The sequence below is a fragment of the Ovis aries genome, chromosome 3 (genome assembly GCF_016772045.2).
Source record: "Ovis aries strain OAR_USU_Benz2616 breed Rambouillet chromosome 3, ARS-UI_Ramb_v3.0, whole genome shotgun sequence".
NCBI lineage: Eukaryota > Metazoa > Chordata > Mammalia > Artiodactyla > Bovidae > Ovis > Ovis aries.
In genome coordinates this window covers 92,875,966-92,901,208 of record NC_056056.1, presented here as the reverse complement: position 1 = coordinate 92,901,208, position 25,243 = coordinate 92,875,966, and the positions used below count along the sequence as shown (strand labels likewise).

Genomic DNA, 25,243 nt, shown 5'->3' with positions numbered 1-25,243 from the left:
GCTCAGCCCCACGAGACAGCTCCAGCTTCAGATACCTCATGCAAGCAGGGTCTCCAAGCAACCATACTTCTGCCCAGCAGACTGCAAATCTGGGGGACTCCATGACCCTTCCCAGCTTGATAATTCACTAGAATGACTCACAGAACTCATGAAAACTCTGTACTTACCACCACAGGTTATGGTGGAGGATAAAAACAAAGAGCCAGATGAAGAGGAACAGAGGGCAAGGTGCCGGGGGGGACCCGGAGCATGGGGGGTTCTCTGTTGCCATGGAGTAGGGGTGCAATACCCTTTTGGGTAGGTGGGTTTGTTCACCAGCCAGGAAACTTCTTGAAGCTCCCCTGTTGTTTATGAGCTCTTATAACCCAATGAGAGAGGTGAGGGATTAAGTCTTTCTAAGACTGTCTCCATCTAGAAGCTATCTAGTGGTCGGAGTCCCCTCATCAGCATGAATGCAAATGTGGTTTAAAAGGGTTAGTTTTGGATAACGAAAGACAGATTTGTCACTCAGAAAACTCCAAGGCTTTTAGGAGCTCTGTTCTAGGGACTGGGACAGAGACCAAATAAGTGTTTTTTTTTTTCTGCTATAATCCCTTTCCCATCATGCCCGCTGTGAGGTCCTGAGTGGGCAGAGTCATCTCAGTCCTTTCTGTGACTTGCAAACACCTGCTGCGCTGAGCCAGCCTCCTCCTTACTGGCCTCCCGTTACTTAAGACAGTCTGAGGCTGGAATTAAGACTCAGCCATGGGTCACGAGGATGTTTTTCTATGCAAAGTTGAGAAGGAATCCCTAACTCCCTTCTAAGTGGCTGGTGAAAGGTGTCTGTGACTTTGGGGCCGAGGCTAGTGTTTGAGGCTACCATGGAGCGCAGGGGTGGGGAGGCTGGGGCTGAGGGAAGAAGGAGGATGGGGGGGGGGCAACTGGCACTTGGGAGCCTTGAGGGGAAGGGCCCAGATGGGGCACTTCTGCAGAGTCAGCAGCGGGGGAAGGCAGAGTTTGTAAGGACTGACTCGGGAGCATATAAACCCATATCGCAGCTCCACTTCCCCACTGCTGGTTCACAGCGTGGCAGGGAGCTGCTCTGGAGGATGAAGGAAGCAGAGACGAGAGCTGACTCGGTCCACTTCTGCACAGACAACCAGAGTGTCTGCCTGTCCTCCCAAGGTGAGGAAACTGGGGCCTCTGCCTGTCTTCAACGCGGAGGGTCCGGCCTGCTGGGCCCTGGCCCCCCACCATCTTCCTCAGCCCTTGCCTGGCAGGCTCAGTACTGGGTCGGCTTCCAGAATAAACAGGTGGGGCTGCAGGCGGGTCAGGCAAGGACAGAGTGCCTACGGCCCGCATCGAGGCTTCGCATGAAATCTCCCCTGACCCTTTTCCCTGGGGGCTGGCAACCTAGCACGAGAAGGAGAGTGAACAATGAATTCAGGGGGACCTGGTTTGAAACCCCATTGCTGCACGCTGGGCTGGCCCCATGAGGCCTCAGGGACTCCGAGCTGTGGTCTCTCCATTCTCTGTATACTCAGCCCGCAGAGTCTCAGGCACAGCCCTTCTTAGGACATCCATGCCAGCTTGTGGCAGCAGCAGCCCCCAACGGCTGTGAGTGTCGCTCCTGTCAGGATTCTCGCAGCAAAGCTGGTCCTGAGCCGCTGAGGTTGGGGTTCCTGCTGTGTGCCTCCCTCCCCCATTCCCTCCCTCCTTTCTGCTTTCATTCAAACAGTACCTTTGTTGTCTTCCATTGTGCCAGGTCTGTGCCCTGTGCGCGCCCTCCAGGCTTGGGCTGGTGGTCTTTTCTGAGCCTTCTGTTGCTACCACAGCTTCCACGAGCCCTGGCGCACGTTCCCAGGCGCTCATTGCCTTTCTCCAGGGTGAGCAGGACAAGCCTTCTCAGTCCTATAGGACAGGACAGGAGAGTAAGGCCGAGGGGCTGCAACTGTCCAGCCCACACGGCAGTCTCCTCCCGGATCCTGGCTTCTCCCCTGCAGGACTGGACCCCGTGGCAGTGGTTCCTGCAGCCCCCAGGATGCCCAGGCGTTTGCAAGCCACCCTGGCCTCTTTGGGTGTGTTTTTGGTCTCCTGTCTTGTGGCTCTCTTCATTGTGGGTAAGCTCCTGGGTGACCTGAGCCCCACTGATTTTCTCTCCTTCCTGCACACAGGCCCCAAAGAGCCCTAGACACCCCCTTCTACTCCCAGCGGGGGTCACTCCACTTCCAGTCCCAGGCCCAAACCAGGGCTTTCCTGGGACCCAACCAAGGTTGTTGTCCAAGGGGAGATTCCCAAGAGATGAGGCCTGTGAGGGGAACTCTGAGGGGGTTGTGGTGCCATCTCCTCCACCTCCTTCTGGAACCCTGACTGAGGGTGGGGCAGCCTGGGGATTGTGCTGATGTGGGAATGGGGTATCTCAGTTCTACAGCACCCAAGACCTGCACTGGAGACATCTGCTTACTTCCAAGAGTTTCTGGGAGACAACCATACTGAGCAGTTTCTCAAGGAACCCGACTGTAAGTAGCTGCAGTGGGCGAGGGGAGGGAGACATGACCTTGGATGCTCAGACCCCAGGACACATTTCTTCCTCCTCAATGTCCTCAGGCCCCTAAATGGTTTCTACTCTCCTCAGAGAAAGCCAGTATCTTTCTTTTAAATGACTTTTTTTTTTTGAGGTACAATTGACACATAATAAAGTATACGTATTTAAAGCGTACAACCTAAGTTTTGACAAATATATAGATGCATGAAACATCACAATCAAGATAAAGGACATACTCGACCTTCTGCCCCCAAGTTCAGCACTCCTGCCCTTGGCCATCCTGCCTCTCTCCTCCCTTCCTTGTTCCCAGGCAACCACTGATCTGCTTGCTCGGATACAGACGGCTTGACTTTTTCTAGAGTTTTATATTAAAGGATCTAGAGTATGTACTCTTTTTTTGACCTTTATCAGTCATGTGGTTTACTTTTTTTTTTTTTAGTCTATGGCTTCTCTTTTCATTCTCTTAACAAGATTTAAGTTTTGGTAAAGTCTGATTTATCCATCTTATCTCTTTAATGGATTGTCCTTTTGATCTGGCATCTAAGAAATCTTTGCCTATACCAAGGTCACAAAGACATGCCCTCAAATTTGCTTCTGGACATTTTATAGTTTGGGGGTTTTCCATTTAGGTCTATGATTAATTTTGAGTTAATGTTTTGAATAGTGATGCAAGATATGGACTGAAGTTCATTTTTTCTTTTTGCAAATGGCTGTACAGTTGTTCCAGCACCATCGGTCGAAAAAGTTATCCTTTCTCCTTTGCATCTTTGTTGGAAACTAATTGTCCATATTTGTGTACATTCTCTTTTCGGTCCCATTGATTTACGGCCCTCCTGGTCTGACCTCAGCACAGTGGCTCAGGTCTGACATACCTACTTAGGCAGGGCTTTAGAAGTCGGGCAGGAATCCTCCAGAAAGGGTCTCTGCTTATTCGGGTCCTTCTCCCTGTTTCTGAAAGGAGGCTGGAATGGGCGCCTCCCGCCGTGAAAGTCTGAGCTCATATTCTAGCTCCTGGGTGCACAGAGGGTGCAGCTGCAGGGGGTTTGGCGGGATGCTGCAGTTTCCTTGAATGACGCAACGACCAAAGCCTCCCACTCGGGTCTCCCATATCCTCAAATGGTTCTATAGGGACCTTGCACTATGTAGCACGGGAGGCGCCATTGCAGTTCAGGGGTCTGTCGCATCGGAGCACTTCCACAGACCCTGTACACTGAGCAGAATACTTCCTCCATGGGTACCTGTTTCATTTCGTTTCTGTTTTCTTCCCCCCATGGATCTGTGATCAGAAAATGTCTATGTTTGTGGCCTACATAGTTTTTGAAGTGAAGTGAAGTCGCTCAGTTGTGTCCGACTCTTTGCGACCCGTGGACTACCCCACCAATCCCCTCCGTCCATGAGATTCTCCAGGCAAGAATACTGGAGTGGGTTGCCATTTCCTTCTCCAGGGAATCTTCCCAACCCAGGGATCGAACCCAGGTCTCCCACATTGCAGGCAGACACTTTAACCTCTGCACCACCAGGAGGAAGTCACAATTGTGAGTCAGAGGCTTCATGCTTGGTGTACAAATAAAGCGTCGGACTAAACACGGGTTTGATTCATACCTGTTGTCTTTCCATAATGACCTATTAATATCTAATGGTGAAACTTCAGTTGAATTAAACATCGACAGCTCTCAGTGATTTAATCAGTTATTTTCAAGTTCAATTACAATGGCAGAATAATCCAGTAGGCAAGTATTTCAATCCTTCTGCTTCTTGGCTCACTAAATAGACCTTTATTTTGTTTTTGGCTTTACATTCTCAGGTGGTCCAGCCCCAGGGCCCGGGTGGTTATAGGCTGCTTGAGGAGAGCTCAGGGTTGTGCTGCAGACATTTACCTTGGAGATTTTAAGAATGCTTCCCTACATGATGGGCCTCTTCGGCTGCTTTCTCCATTTCCTCCCTCCAGATCCCTACCACTCGGTCAGGGTGGCGGAGTTCCAAGAGGCTGTCCAGCTGTTTAAAGGACACATGGAGAATGCCAGCACCTGGAGCGTGGGGATCCAGCTATTGACGTGCAGAGTAGACAATGTCAGTTCTCAGATCCAGATGCTCAGCGGTGATCTGGAAAGTGCCAGTGCTGACATCCAGATGCTAAAAGGCCTCCTGAAGGATGCCAGTACCTTGAGTTTCCAGACCCAGCTGTTGAAGAGTTCCTTGGAGGAGACTACTTCTAAGATTCAGAAGCTACAGGGAGATCTAGAAGAGGCAAATGGTTCAAATTCCCAGATCCAGAGTTTCTTTAAAAGCAGTTTGGAAAACACTAGCATCGAGCTCCTTGTGTTAAACAGAGGCTTAGAAAATGCCAACATGGAGATCCAGGTGTTGAAGGCCGGGTTAGAAACGGCAAACGCTGAGGTCCGATCGGCAAACAGTAGTTTAAAGAATGTTAATGCCCAGATCCATGTTTTAAGAGGTAATCTGGATACTGTCAGTGATTTAAGGGCCCACCATCAGGTTTTAAGGAGTAGTTTGGAAAACACCACTGCTGAGATGCAGAGGTTAAAGGGAAGTCTGCAAAATGCAAATGCTTTAAATTCTCAGACCCAGACCTTTATAAGAGGCAGTTTAGACAACGCCAGTGCTCAGATCCAGGTGTTAAGAAGTCATTTGGAAAGGGCTGGAGGTGAGATTCACTTGTTAAAAAGAGATTTGGAAAATGTTACCGCCCAGACCCAAACAGCAAGCAGTCACCTGGAGCAGACAGATGCTGAGATGAGAGTATTAAAAACAGAGCTGGAAAGTGCCATTGCCTTAAGTTCCAAGATTCAGGTGTTAAATGGTCTTTTGAGAAATGCCAGCCAAGAGATACAGACCTTAAAACAAGGAATGAAGGACGCCACAGCCTTACAGTCCCAGACCCAAATGTTAGAGAGACGTCTGCAGGAGGCCAGAACTGAGATCCGGACATTGAAAAAGGATTTGGGGAACACCAAAACACTGACGACAACAATCCAGGAGCAGCAGAGAAGCTTGGAGTCCTTCCGCACAGCCTTGGCTTCACAGGAGCAGCTCCAGAGGACCCAAAGTAAGTGCAGGGAGGAGGCTGGGGAGGGCAGAGTCTCCTGTCCCTTCGGCCTTTTGCTGATTTCAACATGTATCCCCGGGGAAGGAGTGTGGGTGCTGGAGAGGGGCTGGATCCAACCAAAGGTGATGTAGTCCCTGCTTATTCTCTGACCAGAGTGACAAAACCTACATCTGGGAAACAAACGCGGTCTGGTGTATAATAGGGACAGAGTGTGCTAGCAGGGCCAGACAGCCTTATTTCCAACTTCTGACTAGCCCAGATGCTGTGGTTTTTCTCAAGTTGTTCACCTTCTCTGAGCTTCCTTTTTCTCACCTGTAAAGTGGGGAAAATAATACTTGCTCCCCAGTGAGGATCAAAGGACTTAACACATAGAAGCATTTAACAAAGTACAGCATTCCTGTATACATCTGACAAAAATTTCCTGAGGCCCTAGGATGTGTCAGGATCATAAAGATTAACAAAATGTGATGCCTGCCCTTGAAGCTTATAGGTGGGTGGAGCAGCCTTGCACAAAAGACCTGAATGGGGCAATGCTGGGAGTAGGTCTAGAAACTGGGGGGTGGGGAGGAACAAAAGAGAGGACAAGAGGGGTCTTCTCAGGGCTGATGTCCTCTGGTGCAGACAAGGAGCTTCCAAGGAGGGAGGCAATTTTCTGGAGGATAAAAGATCAAAGATGCTTCAGTGGGAGTCTGGCCTTTGAACTGGGGGCTGAAAGATGAGTAGGTGTTTTCCAAGCAGATAGGATAAGGGAACAGCAGGTCACAGGCATGGAGATGTGAACCATGAGGTTCGAGAAACTTCTGGCAGTTCTGTCTGACCGGACCACGGCCAAGAGGGCAACTGGGGAGACACAGGCTGAAAAGACAGCAGGTAAGGGTCAGAGCAACGGCTTTCAAACAGGGAATCGCAGCATAAAATTCATTTTATATCATGTTGCTTGTTGTTCAGTTGCTCGGTCATATCTGATTCTTTACGACCCCATGGACTGCAGCACGCCAGGCTTCCCTGTCCTTCACCATCTCCCAGAGTTTGCTCAGACTCATATCCATTGAGTCAATGATGGCCTCCGACCATCCCTAGTTATAATTATGTCTCTCTCACATACACACACATTTCAAAAAGCAAAGCTTTTACCACGTGAATGCACTCATATTTTATTGTCTAGTCTCCAAACTCCCTCTCCCCGCAATAACGTCAACAAAATCCACCAGTGGGTTGATGCTGGCAGTTGAAAAAACACTGTGTGAGAAAGGGAGGCAGCTCTGCAGAGACACCAGCTAGACGCGGAATGGCTCTGAGTTTGGGTTTCATCCTTTTGGAAATGAGTATTTGTCGGAGAATTTCAAGGAGGCTGACTGGATGGGTCTATAGACTGAGACAGGGAATAAAAGGAGAAGACAAGCTGTGAGGTTTGAGCATGTTGGATCTGAGATGCCATGAGGGTGTTCACGCAGCCATCACCCGTGGGCTGTCGGGAGGGTAGGAGAGCGCTCCTGCTGCAGACAGAGATGCGGGAGCCCTGGGTATGCTGGTTCTGGTTGTGGCAGTGGGGATGCAGGAGTTTGCATGAGATGAGATGCTTCGTGAGAAGGAAGCTGAGGGTGGAAACAAGAAGTCAACTTTTAGGTGGCAAGTAGGGAGAGAAGTGTTTTTGAAGGAGACTGGAGAAGGCAGTCTCAGAGGCAGGAGGAGAATTAGGAAGTGTGCAGCTGGGGAAGTCAAGGAAGGAGAGCATCTTGTGAACAGAGTGGCTGGTTCTGGCAAATGTCTAAGGGCCCCAGGTAAAGAAACCAATAAGCACCCACTAACTCTGGGCAGCTAGCAGGTCATTGGAATAAAGTTTCAGTGGAGAGTTGCATATGGCCTGAAGGCCAGACCACAGTCAGTGGGAAGTGAGTGAGAGATGAAGGTGCCCCAGTCCTTCAAGGGCCTTGGCTGAGAACAGAAGATGAGGCTGAGGTGAGGGATATGGGAAGGTAGAAGCAGGGGTTAAAAAACCAGCTGTGCCACCCATACTTATATCTGAAAACCTACATATTAATTGTAGATGCAGTAAATATTGAAAAAGAGAAAGATGAGAATATGACAACTTGTGTTCCTGTAAAAAGTCTCTTGAAAAAATAACCCACTGCTAATAATCTGGTGAAATTCCTTGAGAGGGCTGGTCTAGATTAGGCTAGGCTTGATCTGAGGGCGAGACAAAGGCACCCGCAAACAGGGAGAAGATTGAAGGAGAGAGAAGAAGAGAGTAGGGGAGGGGTCAGGGAGACAAGGTTGGAACCTGGGAGAGAGAGGAGAGAATGGAAAGCACAGCGGAGGGACTGGCCTTGAAGGGCTGGCGCGGCGCATGAACCTCTGAGGCTGGGAGCGGATGAGGTGTGGAAGGAGACATTCACCCCGGTGTGCAGATGCGGGTACAAGACAGCGAGGGAGCAGATATTTAGTGATGTCTTTGTAGAGTAAGCGGTCCCTGGTCAAAGGTGACAGAAGAGGGAGAGAGCTGTGAGGGCGGGGGCCGTTTGGAGCAACTGCTGGAATATGCGGCTGACAAATGAGGGGCTTCGGAGACAGAACTGAGGGCCCACTCTGCTGTTTTGCTCTGTCCCCGTCTGTCTGTTGGAAGCCTGGAAGCCTTCCCTTCTTGACACATCTCCCATGCCCCCTACTGTCCTCCCCGCTCCCTCTGCCTTGCTCCTGCTTTGGTAGGGATGAATGTTTCTCCACCTTGGAGACACACCGGAATCACCCAGTGAGTTTTTATAAAACTGAAGCCTGGAACCCACCTCCAGAACTCTAACTTTTCTTTGGGAGGGCAGGCGCTTGTTCTGGGATGCAGCCTAGCATCAGAATTTTCTTTTAAAAATTCCCTAGGTGGTTCTAATGGTCAGTCAGGGCTAAGAACCATTAGTTTAATTTTTTTTTCTTAAAGGACCAAACAGTTGATGTTTTGAGCTTCTGGCTAAACAGTCTCTGTTGCAACATCTCTGCTGTTGTAATGATTAAGCAACCGAAGACTATCTGTCAACTGAAGGGCATGGCTGTGTTCCATAGGTATACGAATTCTGTAAAGTAACTATCCTTCAATTAAAAAATAAATAACTTTAAAATTAAAAAAAAAACTTCATTTGTGAAAAGAAGCTGCTGGCAGTCTGCAGTCTCCCAATTCTTGGTTTGGACTGCTGTTTCTCAGAGTTTGGAGTGTGTCAGAATTACCTGGAGAGTGTGTTAAATGGTCAAAAAACAATTATGAATTCAGCTAGGCTGGGGTGAGTCTGTGGAGAAGGCAATGGCACCCCACTCCTGTACTCTTGCCTGGAAAATCCCATGGACAGAGGAGCCTGGTAGGCTGCAGTCCATGGGGTCGCTGAGAGTTGGACACAACTCAGTGACTTCACTTTCACTTTTCACTTTCGTGCATTGGAGAAGGAAATGGCAACGCAGTCCAGTGTTCTTGCCTGGAGAATCCCAGGGACAGCAGAACCTGGTGGGCTGCCATCTATGGGGTCGCACAGAGTCAGACACGACTGAAGTGACTTAGCAGCAGCAGCAGCAGCAGGGGTGCGTCTGAGAACTGGCATTTCTACCAAGCCCCGGGTACTAATGCTGGTGGACCTAGGACCACACTTTGAAAAACCCTGGTTTACACACTCACCATCTATCATTCAAACATTTGTAATTGCGTTGTAACTGGTGTCTCTGGTCCCATTAAGACTGCCTTCTTCCTGTTCAGCAATTGCACCATCTCGAGGCAAATCTGAGCAAATTACGATCTTTCTTCAAAGCCTCCAGGGTTTCCCACTGTTCCCATGAAAAAACCCAAACTCCTTCACACAGGATGTATGATCTCGCATGGGTGAACCTGTCCAAGTCCATCTCCCATCCTTTGTGCTCTGACTCTGTGTGCATGCATGCTCAGTTGCTTCACTGGTGTTCAGCTCTTTGTGACCCTGTGGACTGTCACCCTTCAGGCTCCTCTGTCCATGAGTGGATTGCCATGCCCTCCTTTAGGGGATCTTCCCTACCCAGGGATCGAACTCGCGTCTCCTACGTCTCCTGCACTGGCAGACCAGTGCTTCGCCACTAGTGCCAGCTGGGAAGCCTGCGCGTGGGCCATAAAGCCCTTGAACAGGTCAGGCTGCACCATGCTGTTTCACACCTTTATGCTTTTGCAATGACTCTCTCCCCCGCCTGGAATTCTCTCCTTGCCCATCTGGCAAACTCTTCCTTGGTCTTTGAAGACTCAGCTCAAGTGAATCCTCACCTAGGGTCCTTCCCGAGCCCTGTTTCCAGCCCAGCTAAAGGAGACCACACCCTCTTTAGTGCCTCTAACATGCCATGGTTTCCAATCAATGCATCTTCAATACCATTTTTATGTCTGTCTCATTTACTGGACAGTAATTCCCTTGAGGGCATGATTCATGTCTAATTAATCTTTGTGTAAAGGTTCCTGATTCATAGAAGTTAAGGTATATTGAATAAAGGAATACATGAATGAATGAGTCTGTTTTGGCACCATTTCAAGGAGCTGTGATTAGGAGGCTGTTAACAGTGTCAGGACAGAGAGGGATGAAATAGCTTAGGGAATCAGGGCTTGTGCTCATAGGATGAGCCATTAGGGTCTGAAATTGTGAGGTCAGGCAGACCAGGGGATGACAAGGTCCCAAGTGTGGTTCTTGGTGTGGACAGCTGAGGTAGATGGAGATGAAGTCAAGGGAATGAGTGAAGATACAGGACGGCTGTGAATGCTCCCAGGGAAATGAAGGGGACCAAGATGCAGGGGACAAGCAGGTGGTAGCAACGAGTTGGGAAAGTGAGTAGCATAGCTGGGAAGCAAGAGCCTTGAAAGAATATGGCCGGGTAGCAGAGCTGTCTGAACACCCCTGGAGTGATGGAGCCAGATGTCCTGAGCTGCTCCTCTGCTCTGTCGGGTCATGGGCTGGGGCTGCAGCCTCCCAGACTGTGGCCCTGTAGCTGAGGGCATCAAGCATTGCAGGGGCTTGACCACTGACCTCAGTGGTCAGTCCCTGGAGGGAGCAGGATCTGCAGCCAGCTCCTAGTTCTCTCTCCTTCCCCACCTTTGCTCCAGATCAGCTTCTCCTGCTGTTCCTGCAAGGCGGGAAGTTCTACAGTGGGAACGTGTATTACTTTTCTTCTGCCAAGAAGACGTGGCAGGAGGCTGAGCAGTTCTGTGTGTCCCATGGAGCCCACCTGGCCTCGGTGACCTCGGAGGAGGAGCAGGTCAGAGCTGTGGGCTTGGGGTGCTGCTTCTGGGACTGATGTGGGGTCAGGGGCTTTGCGCTTCGGCCTTTCCCTCTTGGAGTGGGCATGGCAGTCCTTCACATCTCCTCTGTCAGTCAGGGAGCAAATATTTATTGAATTCTGATGAACATCTTGTACTGGAGGTATAAGCACTTACAGCAAACCCAACGTCCTCAGTGAACGAGGGAGACCCCAGAGGGGTCAGCAGAAAGGAAGGGCAGAGGGAGGGGTACCAGGTAACTGCCCTCAAGGTGCTGGGTGCCTCCTTCCCTCCCCATTCCCTCATCTTCCTCTCAGGCTTCTTCTCTAGCTGTCAATCTTGATTTCAATGTCAGTTCATCTCATGGCTATGTAAGGCTCATGAGCAGACAGTCCAGGCTTCTTGGGAAGGCCAGACAAATGTATGAGTTTGAGGCCATAAAGACAGCTAAGCACTGAAGAATTGATGCTTTCAAACTGTGGTGCTGGAGAAGACTCTTGAGAGACCTTCAGATTGCAAGGAGATCAAACCAGTCAATCCTGAAGGAAATCAACCCTGAACATTCATTGGAAGGACTACTGTGGAAGATGAAGCTCCAACACTTTGGCCACCCGATGCAAAGAGCCAACTCATTGGAAAAGACCCTGATGCCGGGAAGATAGAAGGCAAAGGTTAAGGGGACCTCAGAGGATGAGATGGTTGGATGGCATCACTGACTCAACGGACATGAATCTGTGCAAACTCTGGGAGATAGTGAAGGACAAGGAGGCTGGTGTGCAGCAGTCCACGGGGCTGCAAAGAGTAGGACACAACTTAGTGACTGAACAAAACCAACAAAGGCAACAGGGCACCAGAGTGGCCCGTATGCCAGATGTTCTTACCAGAATTTACTGAAGGTATTGACAAGTACCCACTGTACGTTTGGCCAAGTTTAGCTTACAGACATACCCATCCCTTGAGGTTTTCCTGAGACTGTTCTTTTCCGTCTGTCAAATGACATGCTATTTTGTAAAGCGTGTCTTAAAAAACCATGGCCAGGTCTGTCTTTGTCCCAGGAAAGCCACACTCCTCATCAGGTAAACATGGAAGAAGCTGAACTTCCCCAAAGTGACCTGTCTGCTGCCCTAGCTCTGGAAAACCAGGGAACCCATGGCGGGGGGTGGGGGTGCAGCTCCTGGAGAGTGGGCTTCATGCTGCTGGGACTGGGGAGAGCGTGGCATGGATTCTTCTTCCACGTGGCCTGGTGAACAAGCTCCTCACACGAGCTCACTGCCATGATACTGCCTTTTCTCCACAGGCATTTCTGACACAGTTCACGGGTTCTGTTTACTACTGGATTGGCCTCACTGACCGCGGTACAGAGGACCACTGGCGCTGGACAGATGGCACAGCATTCAATCGTGCTGGGAGCCGTGCGTGAGTCCTGCCTCTGTCTGGTGCTGTCTCAGGCGCTGTCTGGGACAGGGCTGCCTAGAGACTCTGTCCTGCATGTGTATCCCCATCCAAGAAGTGTTAGCATTGTGTGTGATCCACGTTTATGCCGTGGATCCACGTGTATGTGTGACGTGTGTATAAGGTGCGTGTATATTTGACTGTGTGGGTGATGTGTGTGGTGTGTGTATGATGTGTGTGTACACCAGCATAGCTGTGATCCTTGCCTGGACCCCTTCACAGGGGCGTCAGAATAAGATAGGTCCTGGGGCTGGCAGGCACCCTGTGACCGGGTCTTGCTGTTTTGGATTTTTTTTTTTCTTTGCCTATCCTATACCCTACCACATAGGCCTGGGTCCGAGGGGCCTTGCCCCCATCTGAAGGCACTAAATATGAATTCTGGTGGGGGGACTCGTAACTTCAGACACGCTTCCCATCCCTCCATTCTCAGTAATGGAGGACAACCTCAGCAAAGCCGCCCTCAGAGCACCTGGGGCCACCAGGGGTTTAGGGACCCTTCAGCTCCTCATGCCACAAGCAGGAGGAAGGGACACTTCCTTCATCAATCAGACTGAAGCCCTCTTGTTGCCAGGTTTTGGGCTGAGAATCAGCCGGACAATTGGCAACACGGTATTGAGCGGTCAGAAGACTGTGTCCAAATGCAGCGGAAGTGGAATGACATATCCTGCTCCACTCTCTCCCCCGGGATCTGCAAGAAGCCTGTGAGCCAGCTGTAGCCCAGGGGCAGGCAGGACTGAGACCCTTCTCCACGACGCCTTGGGAGCTGCTCAATCAACTGGTTCTCTGGGGCCTTCCATTCAGCCTTTGCTTTTCCTGACTTGTCCTTTTGAAATAAATCTTTCGAACATGTTCACATCACATGACCTAGCATGACCAGCAGCTTCTCAAGGAAGAAAAAGAGATTTGTGTTTCTATGTCCCCTCGGCAACCAGTGCAGGCCTGTCAGATGGCAGCTCCTCAGTAAATACTCCGATGAACCAAAGTTTGGACTTGTCTCTGCGACAGCCACCAGGCTCACTTCTCCCTGCTTTGTTTCTCCTTCCCTCAGGGTCCTTTCTGTTCTGAGATAAGGACGTCTTTGTTTAAGGGCTTTATAAAAAAAAAAGGGAGGTCGCTCAGTCGTGCCCAACTCTTCGCGACCCCACGGACACCAGGCTCCTCCGTCCATGGGATTTTCTAGGCAAGAGTACTGGAGTGGGTTGCCGTTTCCTTTACCAGAGAACTTCCCGACCTAGGTCGAACCCAGGAGTCGAACCCAGGTCTCCCACATTGTAGACAGATGCTCTCCGTCTGAGCCATCACTTGATCTTAGCCAAGAAGCGATATAGCTAGGCCCTTTCAGTTGGTGTGTTACAAACAGCAGAGGTTTACCACGAACTACAATGACTGGTCAGCAGCACATGCTCCCAGAAGTCACAGCTGCCCAGGTGTTCCCGGCACTTCCTTTGCTGGAATTTTCCAAGCCCTTTAAAGTCACTCCGCAAACTTGTTTCTCCCAGGTGGCTAACTTTACTTGTCTTCAGACTGTTAATTCTCAGGGATGTTTCTCTGACTTTTCTTGCCCCCATTCACCCTTCCAGGGACTCAGCTTTCTGCCAAGCTCAACTTAGAATGAGAATTTCTAGAGCAAATATTTTGCCTCAGATACTGGGGTCCTATCCTTGACATGGCCAGGGAACCCAAGACACATTTCTAGAGTTCTTTCTCTGTATTACTCTGCATTACTTTATACTCTGGCCTTTTTGGGTATGTTCATGGTCTCCTGTCTTGTGGCTCTCTTCTTTGTGGGTAAGCTCCTGGGTGACCTGAGCCCCACTGAGTTTCTCTCCTTCCTGCACACAGGCCCCAAAGAGCCCCAGACACACCCCTTCAATTCCCAGGGGGTCACTCCACCTCTAGTCCCAGGCCCAACCCAGGGCTTTCCTGGGGCCTGCCAGGACACTTCATAGAGTTCTTTCTCTGCCTGACTTTATACTCTGCTCCCAAATCTAGAATGTCTGCTCAGTCTCCCCAAACTTACATCTTTCTTTCCTCAGCCTAGTGCGACTGCCACACCCTGTGTGGACCCTCCCCCTCTGCCCAGGGGTCTGGAAATATCTTCTAGGAAGCAACACAGGAGGGTCTCGGGCTCAGTCAATCAGATGCCAGTTTTGCTCTGCCTGTTATCCAGTGTCTGGGAACAATAGTGTTCATGTGTTTTGTCCAGTTTCCTGGTTGCTTACAGCAGAATGGCTAGTCCAGTGACTACATCATGCCCAGAATTGGAAATCTGTTCCATCTTTTATGATATCTTTGGCTGAACTGGACTTTAACCTATTTGTGTTCACTTTTTTCCTTTTGGCTTTTCCTTTGGCCTTTTTCTTTTGTGGCTCCCAAGTTTTTTTTTTTTTTTTTTAAATTAATCTTGGACCCTCCTCCTCTATTGAAGGATTGAAATACATTTTGCTACATTTCTTTTCATACTTTCATAATTTTATATTTATATTACTGAGCCACCTGGAATTTATTTTTGAGAATATCATGAGGTTGGCATCTACTTTATCTCAAATATCACTAAATCATAGCCCCTCTTTTTCACTTGTTTGAAAAGTCAACGTTTTACAACAGAAATTAAATACAACATTGTAAATCAACTATATATCAGTAAAAAAAAAACCAAACGACTTTCTCAAATACTAAATTCACTTTTTAAAAATTGATGAAATCCACCAATCACCAAGCACCTCCCACAAACAGATCTAAAAAATTTTGAAAAAATTTAAAGGGGGCACTTGCCCTACTGGATAACAAAATGTATTATAAAACTACAATAATTAAAGCAATGCAGCTCTCATTAAGGAAAAAAAGAGCTCATGGGAATGCAATCAAGAAACCTGTAATTGCTCAACAGATGATTGACTTAAGATGATGTGGTATATATATATATATAATGGGATATTCAGTTCAGTTCAGTTCAGTCGCTCAGTCGTGTCCGACTGCGACCCCATGAATCACAGCACGCCAGGCCTCCCTGTCCATCACCAACTCCCGGACTCACATCCATCGAGTCAGTGATGCCATCCAGCCATCTCATCCTCTGTTGTCCCCTTCTTTTCCTGCCCCCAATCCCTCCCAGCATCAGAGTCTTTTCCAATGAGTCAACTCTTCGCATGAGGTGGCCAAAGTACTGAAGCTTCAGCTTTAGCATCATTCCTTCCGAAGAAATCCCAGGGTTGATCTCCTTCAGAATGGATTGGTTGGATCTCCTTGCAGTCCAAGGGACTCTCAAGAGTCTTCTCCAACACCACAGTTCAAAAGCATCAATTCTTCAGCGCTCAGCCTTCTTCACAGTTCAACTCTCACATCCATACATGACCACAGGAAAAACCATAGCCTTGACTAGACGGACCTTAGTCGGCAGAGTAATGTCTCTGCTTTTGAATATGCTATCTAGGTTGCTCATAACTTTTCTTCCAAGGAGTAAGCATCTTTTAATTTCATGGCTGCAATCCCCATCTGCAGTGATTTTGGAGCCCCCCAAAATAAAGTCTGCCACTGTTTCCCCATCTATTTCCCATGAAGTGATGGGACCGGATGCCATGATCTTTGTTTTCTGAATGTTGAGCTCTAAGCCAACTTTTTCACTCTCCTCTTTTACTTTCATCAAGTTACTCAGCCAAAAAAAGGATGAAATATTGCCATTTGCAGCAACATGGATGGACTTAGAGAATACTTAGTGAAGTAAGTCAAAGAGAAATGTCACATGATATCAGTTATACGTGGAATCTAAAAAAAAATGATACAAATGAAGTTATTTACAATGCAGAAACAGACTCACAGACATAGAAAACAAACTTATGGCTACCAATGGGGAAAGGTATGGGGTAGGGATAGATTAGGAATTTGGGATTAACGTATATTTCTACTATATATAATATATAGTAGTATATATATTTATCTACTATATATATATATGGGCTTCCCAGGTGGTACAATACTTTGGCCACCTGATGTGAAAGAGCCGAGTCATTTGAAAAGACCCTGAGGCTTGGAAAGATTGAAGGCAGGAGGAGAAGGGGATGACAGAGGATAAGATGGTTGGATGGCATCACTGACTCAATGAACATGAGTTTGAGCGAGCTCTGGGAGATGGTGAAAGACAGGGAAGCCTGGCATGCTGCAGCCTATGGGGTCGCAAAGAGTCGGACATGACTGAGCGACTGAACAACGACAGGTGGTACAGCGGTGAAGAATCTGCCGCCAGTGCAGGAGACTCAAGAAACATGTGTTTGATGCTTGGGTCAGGAAGATCCCTTGGAATAGGAAATGGCAACCGGCCTGGAAAATTCCGTGGACATAGGAGCCTGGTGGGCTACAGCCCACAAAGTCACAAAGAGCACACACACATATATAAAATAGATAAGCAACAAGGATTTACTGTATGACACAGGGAACTCTACTCAACGTTCTGTAATAATCTATATGAGAAAAGAGTCTGAAAAAGAATACACACACACGTACACACACACACACGTACACACACACGTATAACTTTGCTGTACACCTGAAGCCAACATGACATTATAAATCAACTAAACTTCAATACAAATAAACATTCAATGAAAAAGAGAAAAGTTTAACTGGTTCTCCCATTTTCAGTCTGCCCTGCACCCCTGCATTTAGAGGTACTCAGTACTTTCAGGTTGTGAAGTTACCAGGGTTGTCCTGATGTTTATTCACTTTCCCCACTTCTGCCAGTTAGAGTTCCATTTTCTCAGTAGCTCAGATGGTAAAGAAGCTGCCTGCAATATGGGAGACCTGCAATATGAGGTTGGCATCTACTTTGTCTCAAATATCATTAAATCATAGCCCCTCTTTTTCACTTGTTTGAAAAATCAGCTTTTCACAACAAATTGAATACAACATTGTAAATCAACTATATGTCAATAAAATAAATCCCGACTTTCTCAAATACTAAATTCACTTTTTAAAAATTGATGAAATCCACCAATCACCAAGCCCCTCCCACAAGCAACAAGGATCAAAGATCCCCTGGAGAACGGAACGGCTACCCACTCCAGTTTTCTTGCCTGGGGAATCCCACGGACACAGGAGCTTGGCGGGCTACAGTTCATGGGGTCACGAAGAGAGACACGGCTGAGTGATTAATACACACACACACACACACACACACACACACACACGTCAATTACCTCTCATCCACCAATTATCAGCTTCCAAGTTTTGTTGAAATTTCTTGCCTGCTGTTGATTTTTCTTTCATTCTCTTTGTCACTGCGGGTTTTTCCTATTTTTATTTCTTTACTGTCATTATAGTAGATTTTCAGAGCAGATAGACATGAATGTGTGCGTTGAATCTACCCCTTTCAACTGGAAACTCCTATTCTCTAATAAGATATTATGGTATTAAGGAAAGCTATTAGTTTTGCATATTTATCATATATAAAATATGTTACTGACTACATAGATAAGAACTCTGGTTCTTATTTTTTCCCCTAGTAAGTTGCATTGGGTTTTATGGATAAACAACATTACTTGCAAGTGATGGTAATTGCAATTGTACTTTTCTGGAATTTATACCATATTTCTTTTTCTTTTGTTATTGTATTGGTAAAACCTCCAGAATAATGCTATACAGTAGTAGTGACAGCTGGCATGCTTGCCTTGTTCCTGACGTTAATGTGACTATTTCCAGTTTTACACTAAGTTGCTTGTCATTGATTTCTGGTAATTACCTTTCATAAAGTGAAAGAAATTTCCTTTAATTCCAAATAACCAGAGATAATCTAAATTAAGAATGGATACAGGCTTTTGTCAAATGGGTTTTCAGAATACACCAAAATATTAATAAAAATCTTATCCTTTTACTGTTAGCATAATAAATTACATTAATAATTTCCTAATTGTCAATTATTTTTGCAGATTTTGAATAGAAACCGATTTGGTTATGGTATTATTTTATTATATTGCTAGATTTGATTTTCTGTTAGTTGATTCCTAGGTATTTCGTAGTAATGGCAATATATATACGTGTGTGTGTGTGTGTGTGTATATATATAGAGAGATGGGCTTATTGTTTTCTTTGCATGTATTTCTATTATTTGTTTTAGGGTTTTCCTAGGTTACACAAAGTAAAGTAGAAGCCAGTATTAAATATGTCCCCCTTTCTTGGAATTTACTGAGACTTTCTTTGTGACCTAGTGTATGCTCACATGTTATAAATGTTCCATAGACACATTTATTAGCTTAGGCTTGCAATTTTTATTATTCAGATATTCTATATTCTCTTTTATGTTTTGTCTACTCAACCTATCACTTTTTCTAAGAGGATTTTAAATCTCTTACGTTTAACATTTCTCTATGATTACTATATTTTCTTAGATTTCTAATAACTTTTGATTTATGAATTTCAATGTTACTTTAATGTCTAAAGATTCATAACCATTAAATCTACTTGAAGAATTTTACTTTTTATTAATATTCATTCAATCAAGGGTTATTTATTGTGCTTATGTTATTCATAGTGCCTCTACCAAGCACATTTTTAGGTTTTGGGGATTCAACAGGGAACCAAACAGATAAAAATTCTGGTCCTTTTAGAGCCGTCATTCTAGTAGGGAAGGGAGGAGTGGTGGTTAGGACGTCTGCTCCCTTCTCAGAGCCAGAGGAAGGAGTCCTGCGATGCCTGAAACCTGGATTTGGGGACCTTCTGGAGTGGCAAGCAGCTGATCATCCAGCCCACCCATGGTCTGTTTTCTAGAGCTAACAGAACAGGAACAGGTAAACGTGAAGGGCTCTCTCCGGCTCCCTCTCCAGGGTCAATTCTCATGTCCAGGCTAGCCCTTTCTCTCCTCTACAGGAGGTTCTGAAGGCTGGAATTTCCCCAAGAAAGAGAAAGGCAGAGGAATTAAGTTCTCTCTAGACTGAGTGGAGCCATCCGGGGAGGCAGAGTGAATCTGCAGACGACCTGGGGGAAGTGGTCAGCTTGTCACCCCAGGGTGCCTGTCCCACTCCGCCTCCGCTGCGGGAACCCTGTGCAGCTGCCACTCGGATTGCGTAGATGGCAACAGCGGGCTGGGGCCAACATTTGCAGCCACCCGGGGTGTGCCCACAGCCTCGTCTCCCAGAGCCATGGTTTCCAGTCCTTCTCTGCATGAGGGCCCAACCTGAGGAGGCTGGGGTCTACATATTGTCATTTAGGGGAGAGCCAGACTCTGGCAGGGGAATAGAAGGCCTAGACTTCTCGGTTGTGATGAAATGAACTTTGAGGCCTGGTTTTCTAGAATAATTTCTCAGTCAGGAGATAGAATGCATCCTGAAGGAAGATGTTACCACCTTTTGAGGGTAATGGAGGTCACTAGTTTATAGGAGAATGTATCCCTACTCATTACAGTTGGAAACTCCGTGTCCCCTACCAGCTGACGTCTCAGCCCTCCATGCTCCAGAATTCTTAGAATACCTGCCCCACACGCCCAGATTCGGGCCTGGGCCTTGCTCCGACACCCCTGTATGCCTACACCATGCGTCCTGGGGAGACCCTTGCCCTTTGTACTGCTTTCACTCACAAGGATCAGGTATAAATGGCTCCACCTGGATCTGCTACTATTAATAGCAACTTCCACAGCTCCCAGTCAAACAATCCCAGGCACTGTCAATGAAAGCCCCGGGCCTTACGAGAGTCACAGAAGAGTGAGGAACTCTGGGCTGCTTTTCAGGGGGGTGGTGGTGGTGATTTAGGACATAACAAGGGGCTGCCACCTGGGCCTAATTAGACTTCCTCCTGCAGAATAAGCCCCACATAGCAGAGTATTCCCAGCACGATTTTGCCTCTCAGCTCCGCTTACGCTCCCTCAAGCCTGCACCCCACTTCCTCTTGTACCTCCCAGAGCCCATCTTGTGTTGCAATCTTACCCTTCTTAGAGCTGACAAGCACTTCCCACTCCCAGCTCTATAGATGCCAGACCAGCAATCTATGCCCTTGTCGAGGTGGCCCACCCAGCTTCTCATGGCATCTCTGCTGCAGGGTCTCTGGACCTCAGGACCCTTCAACCAGCTCTGCTCTCAGCTTCTGCACTACTCAGAACATCGCTCTGCCTCTGTCACTGAGGATTTGTCTGTATAACAGCCGAGTTTTCAGAAGTTCATTCACTCGGGTTCGTGAATCATCACTGCTGTTCTTGTAATTACTTTCAATGAGGGTGGGGGTCACCTGAGGCAGGAGAGGTTTGTGGTTACAGATCCAGGCTCTGGGGCTTCCCAGGTGACGCTAGTGGTAAAGAACTCGCCTGACAATGCAGGAGACATAAAAGATGAGGGTTCAATGCCTGGTTCAGGAAGATTCCCTGGAAGAGGGCATGGCAACCCACTCTAGTATTCTTGCCTGGTGAAGCCCATGGACAGAGGAGCCTGGCAAGCTACAGTCCATTGGGTCGCAAAGAGCTGGACACAACTGAAGCGACTTAGCATGCATGCAGCTTTGCCCCTTTCTAGCTGGAAAAGCTGGTTACCTGATTTTGTGTCTCAATTTCTTCTCTGGTGAATAGAGTCCCTCCCTCTTGAGGCTGTTGTGTGAATTTAGAAAGTTACTGCATATGAGAAACTTAGAATAGTGCATGGGACCTAGATCCCACTGTATAAGCCTTAGCTGTAATTTTTATACCCATGACCTGATGGACTCCTCACTACAACTCTGCGAAGCGTCTATTAAAATCTCTGCTTTATAGATGGTGAGGTGAGGCCTAGAGTTTGGATGACTTCCTCAAAAATCCTAGAAACCTCTGTGCTGCAGAAGCTCTTCTCCTCTGACCATAACGAACCCTCAGGCCCTGCTTAAGTCTCAGCTCCTCCATGTGGCCCCACAGGCCCTCAGCTTCTGTCTACCCCATTAGCGAGGGTGCCAGGCATCTTTCTGCATCAAGTCAGAGCTCCAGCCTCCTGGCTGTGGCTGAAGCAGGGAAGCACAAATGAGAAAGGCATGCATTGAGAGTCCCTGTGGGGAAATGACCGCGAAGCAGCTTCCTGGGGATAGAGCCTGTGGGCCTGTTCCTCTTCGCTGCTGCTGATGGAGAAGCACTTCTGACCCACTGTTACCTCTGCTGAGGATGTGGCCAAGATATTAACCTCAGCTCATGCCCAGGGTGTGAAGGTGAGCTGTGGGGTACCGGGAGCAGGACTTCAAGAGAGGAGCAAGATCTGGGTGCTGGTGGACCAGGTTAATCGGAGGCACTGGGCTGGACCAGAGAACTTGGGATGGAGATGGCCAAGACCTTGAGGAAAAAGGACAGCCACGTAGACAGCAAACCTGAGTTGCAGGCTCATACCTGCCACTGACCAGCTAGTATGACCGTGGCTAGTTACTCAGCTTCTCTGGCATTAATTTTCCCATTTATAAGTTCAGTTCAGTTCAGTCACTCAGCTGGGTCCAGCTCTTTGCGACCCCATGGACTGCAGCACACCAGGCCTCCCTGTCCATCACCAACTCCTGGAGTTTACTCAAACTCATGTCCACTGAGTCGGTGATGCCATCCAACCATCTCATCCGCTATTTTCCCCTTCTCCTCCCGCCTTCAATCTTTCCCAGCAACAGGGTATTCAAATGAGTCAGTTCTTTGCATCAGATGGCCAAAGTATTGGAGTTTCAGCTTCAGCATCAGTCCTTCCAATGAATATTCAGGACTGATTTCCTTTAGGATGGACTGGTTGGATCTCCTTGCGGTCCAAGGGACTCTCAAGAGTCTTCAACACCACAGTTCAAAAGCATCAATTCTTCAGTGCTCAGTTTTCTTTATAGTCCAACTCTCACATGCATACATGACCGCTGGAAAAAGCATAGCTTTGATTAGACAGACCTTTGTTGGCAAAGTAATGTCTCTGCTTTTTAATATGCTATCTAGGTTGGTCGTAACCGGTCTTCCAAGGAGCAAGCGTCTTTTAATTTCATGGCTGCAATCACCATCTGCAGTGATTTTGGAGCCCCAAAAATAAAGTCCATCACTGTTTCCATTGCTTCTCCATCTATTTGCCATGAAGTGATGGGACCAGATGCCATGATCTTTGTTTTCTGAATACTGAGCTTTAAGCCAACTTTTTCACTCTCTTCTTTCACTTAAATCAAGAGGCTCTTTAGTTCTTCATTTTCTGCCATAAGGGTGGTGTCATTTGCATATCTGAGGTTACTGATATTTCTCCCAGCAATCTTGATTCTAGCTTGTGTTTCATCCAATTCAGCATTGCTCATGATGTATTTGGCATATAAGTTAAATAAGCAGGGTGACAATATATAGCCTTGATGTACTCCTTTTCCTATTTGGAACCAGTCTGTTGTTCCATGTCCAGTTCTAACTGTTGCTTTCTGACCTGCATACAGATTTCTCAGGAGGCAGGTTAGGTGGTCTGGTATTCCCATCTCTTTCAGAATTTTCCTCAGTTTGTTTGATCCACACAGTCAAAGGCATTGGCATAGTTCATAAAGCAGAAGCATATGTTTTTCTGGAACTCTCTTGCTTTTTCTATGATCCAGCGGATGTCGACAATTTGATCTCTGGTTCCTAGTCCTTTTCTAAATCCAGTTTGAACATCTGGAAGTTCATGGTTCACGTATTGCTGAAGCCTGGCTTGGAGAATTTTTGAGCATTACTTTACTAGCGTGTGAGATGAGTGCAATAGTGTAGTACTCTGAGCATTCTTTGGCATTGCCTTTCTCTGGGATTGGAATGAAAACTGACCTTTTCGAGTCCTGTGGCCACTGCTGAGTTTTCCACATTTGCTGACATATTGAGTGCAGCACTTTCACAGCATCATCTTTCAGGATTTGAAATAGCTCAACTGCAATTCTATCACCTCCACTAACTTTGTTCGTAGCAATGCTTTCTAAGGCCCACTTGACTTCACATTCCAGGATGTCTGGCTCGAGGTGAGTAATCACACCATCGTGATATCTGTGTCACGAAGATCTATTTTGTGTTCTTCTGTGTATTCTTGCCACCTCTTCTTAATATCTTCTGCTTCTGTTAGGTCCATACCATTTCTGTCCTTTGTTGTGCCCATTTTTACATGAAATGTTCTCTTGTTATCTCTAATTTTCTTGAAGGCATCTCTAGTCTTTCCCATTCTATTGTTTTCCTCTATTTCTTTACATTGATCACTGAGGAAGGCTTTCTTATCTCTCCTTGCTATTCTTTGGAATTCTGCATTCAAATGGGTATATCTTTCCTTTCCTCCTTTGCCTTTCATTTCTCTTCCTTTCACAGCTATTTATAAGGCCTCTTCAGACAACCATTTTGCCTTTTTGCATTTCTTTTTCTTGGGAATGGTCTTGATCACTTCCTCCTGTATAACGTCATGAACCTCCGTGACAATAGAACTCTGTCTAATAAAGTTCTAATAGACATAGAACTCTACCAGATCTAATCCCTTGACTCTATTTATCACTTCCACTGTATAATTGTAAGGGATTTGATTTAGGTCACACATTTAATGGTCTAGTGGTTTTCCCTACTTTCTTCAATTGAATTCTGAACATGAGTGTAAAGTTTAATTCCCAGAAATATGGTGAGATAAAATAATACATACTATGTAATGAATAACATGTAATAATATTAATACACATTTATGTGAAAGTGAATAATTATATGAAATTGCCAAATTGATTTGGATAGCAATTCTAGGCAAAGTGAAGTCGCTCAGTCATGTCCCACTCTTTGTGATCCCATGGACTGTAGCCTGCCAGGCTCCTCTGTCCATGGGCCTTCTCCAGGTATAGAATCTTGCCATGCCCTCCTCTGGAGGATCTTCCCAACCCAGGGATTGAACCCAGGTCTCCCACTTTGCAGGCAGATTCTTTATCCTCTGAGCCACCAGGGAAGCGCAAGAATGCTGGAGTGGGTAGTCTATCCCTTCTCCAGGGGATCTGAGTGACTCAGGAATCAAACCAGGGTCCCCTGCATTGCAGGTGGATTCTTAACCTGCTGAGCAACATGACTGTATATAGTCTTTGATCCTTTTTAAAATATCATTCTTTGCTTTCCCTTACTAAAGCTGTTGCCCACTGCTATCTCATGTCTTGGCTGAGCTAAGGAGATTAAGAGGAACTGTGTTGGAGCTGTGATCTAGTTGGTGTGGTGGGGGCTTCAATCACCCAGGATGGGTGTTCCCATCAGCTGGGTCCTAGGGTAATAGACAGGCAAAGATTGATGAGGGGACCCTGTTGGGGCAATTTCTCTGTGTCTGGGGGTGGAAGGTAATGTGGACCTTCCTTGCTCCCTTCCCCAGGTGCCTTTCTGCATTGCAGAGTCAGGGAGATCCCAAGCTCCATTTCCCAGAACCTCTTCTACTCATAGTTCTGGTCCCCAGTTAAGATGATTTAGCTAGAAACAGGTGTGTGAGACTGGCGGCAGGGAATTGAGGCAGAGTGCCCCTCCTTCGATCTGTGCCCATGGACAAGCCAGGGTAAGGGGACTTGGGGTTTCTTGGCAAGTGTCCCGGGCCCCTCCCCTGCCTTTGGAGGGTTGAGTGGCAGCTTCAGGGGTGGGGGCTTCCCACTGCCTGGCTGTGGCTTTGGTGGTGTGTCCTTGAACTCAGAGTTCCTCCTGCTTCTCCAGGAGCATTGTGTAAGCACCCAAGTCCCTGAATTAAGCCCCTTGGCATCTACTTGGAATACCCCGAAGAGATTCTGCCATTAGAAGAGCTTTCTGAACCTTGGCTGGGTGCATGGCCTGAGGACTTTGCTACTGTGAGGTTGACCCCTGCTGGACACCAGTGATGGCAGAAGCCTCAAACGGGACAGCTTCATTTTGGGAAATGACACTAAAAAGCAATGATGGAGGAGCAGCGATCTGGAAGGAACCTAAGTCCTTGAGTGACCACGAGGAGCAGAGATGCCCTGCTTGCCTCCACCTTTCACAGTGAGAGGCAGGAGAAGCAAACTTTCTTGTTCGTTTGGCTGTTACATTATTGGGTGACGG

At 47.3% G+C, this 25,243-nt stretch overlaps 1 protein-coding gene across 1 annotated transcript; it reads left to right on the top strand.

Moving 5' to 3' along the window:
• The first annotated feature begins 1,028 nt into the window (after nt 1–1,028).
• Nucleotides 1,029–13,264, top strand: CLEC4F (C-type lectin domain family 4 member F). The gene is made up of 7 exons (XM_012173604.4): nt 1,029–1,164; nt 1,983–2,099; nt 2,403–2,498; nt 4,473–5,591; nt 10,678–10,829; nt 12,128–12,246; nt 12,854–13,264. The coding sequence occupies exons 1-7, from the start codon at nt 1,089–1,091 to the stop codon at nt 12,996–12,998; spliced, it is 1,824 nt and encodes a 607-aa protein (XP_012028994.2). The 5' UTR covers nt 1,029–1,088; the 3' UTR covers nt 12,999–13,264.
• Nucleotides 13,265–25,243: the final 11,979 nt, after the last annotated feature.

Bases quoted from the DNA above. Each gene is read 5' to 3' on its own strand.
- CLEC4F (XM_012173604.4), top strand. From the start codon at position 1,089: ATGAAGGAAGCAGAGACGAGAGCTGACTCGGTCCACTTCTGCACAGAC. The intron at 1,165-1,982 runs GTGAGGAAACTG...TCTCCCCTGCAG, and splicing joins TGTCTGCCTGTCCTCCCAAG to GACTGGACCCCGTGGCAGTG. The intron at 5,592-10,677 runs GTAAGTGCAGGG...CCTTTGCTCCAG, and splicing joins GCAGCTCCAGAGGACCCAAA to ATCAGCTTCTCCTGCTGTTC.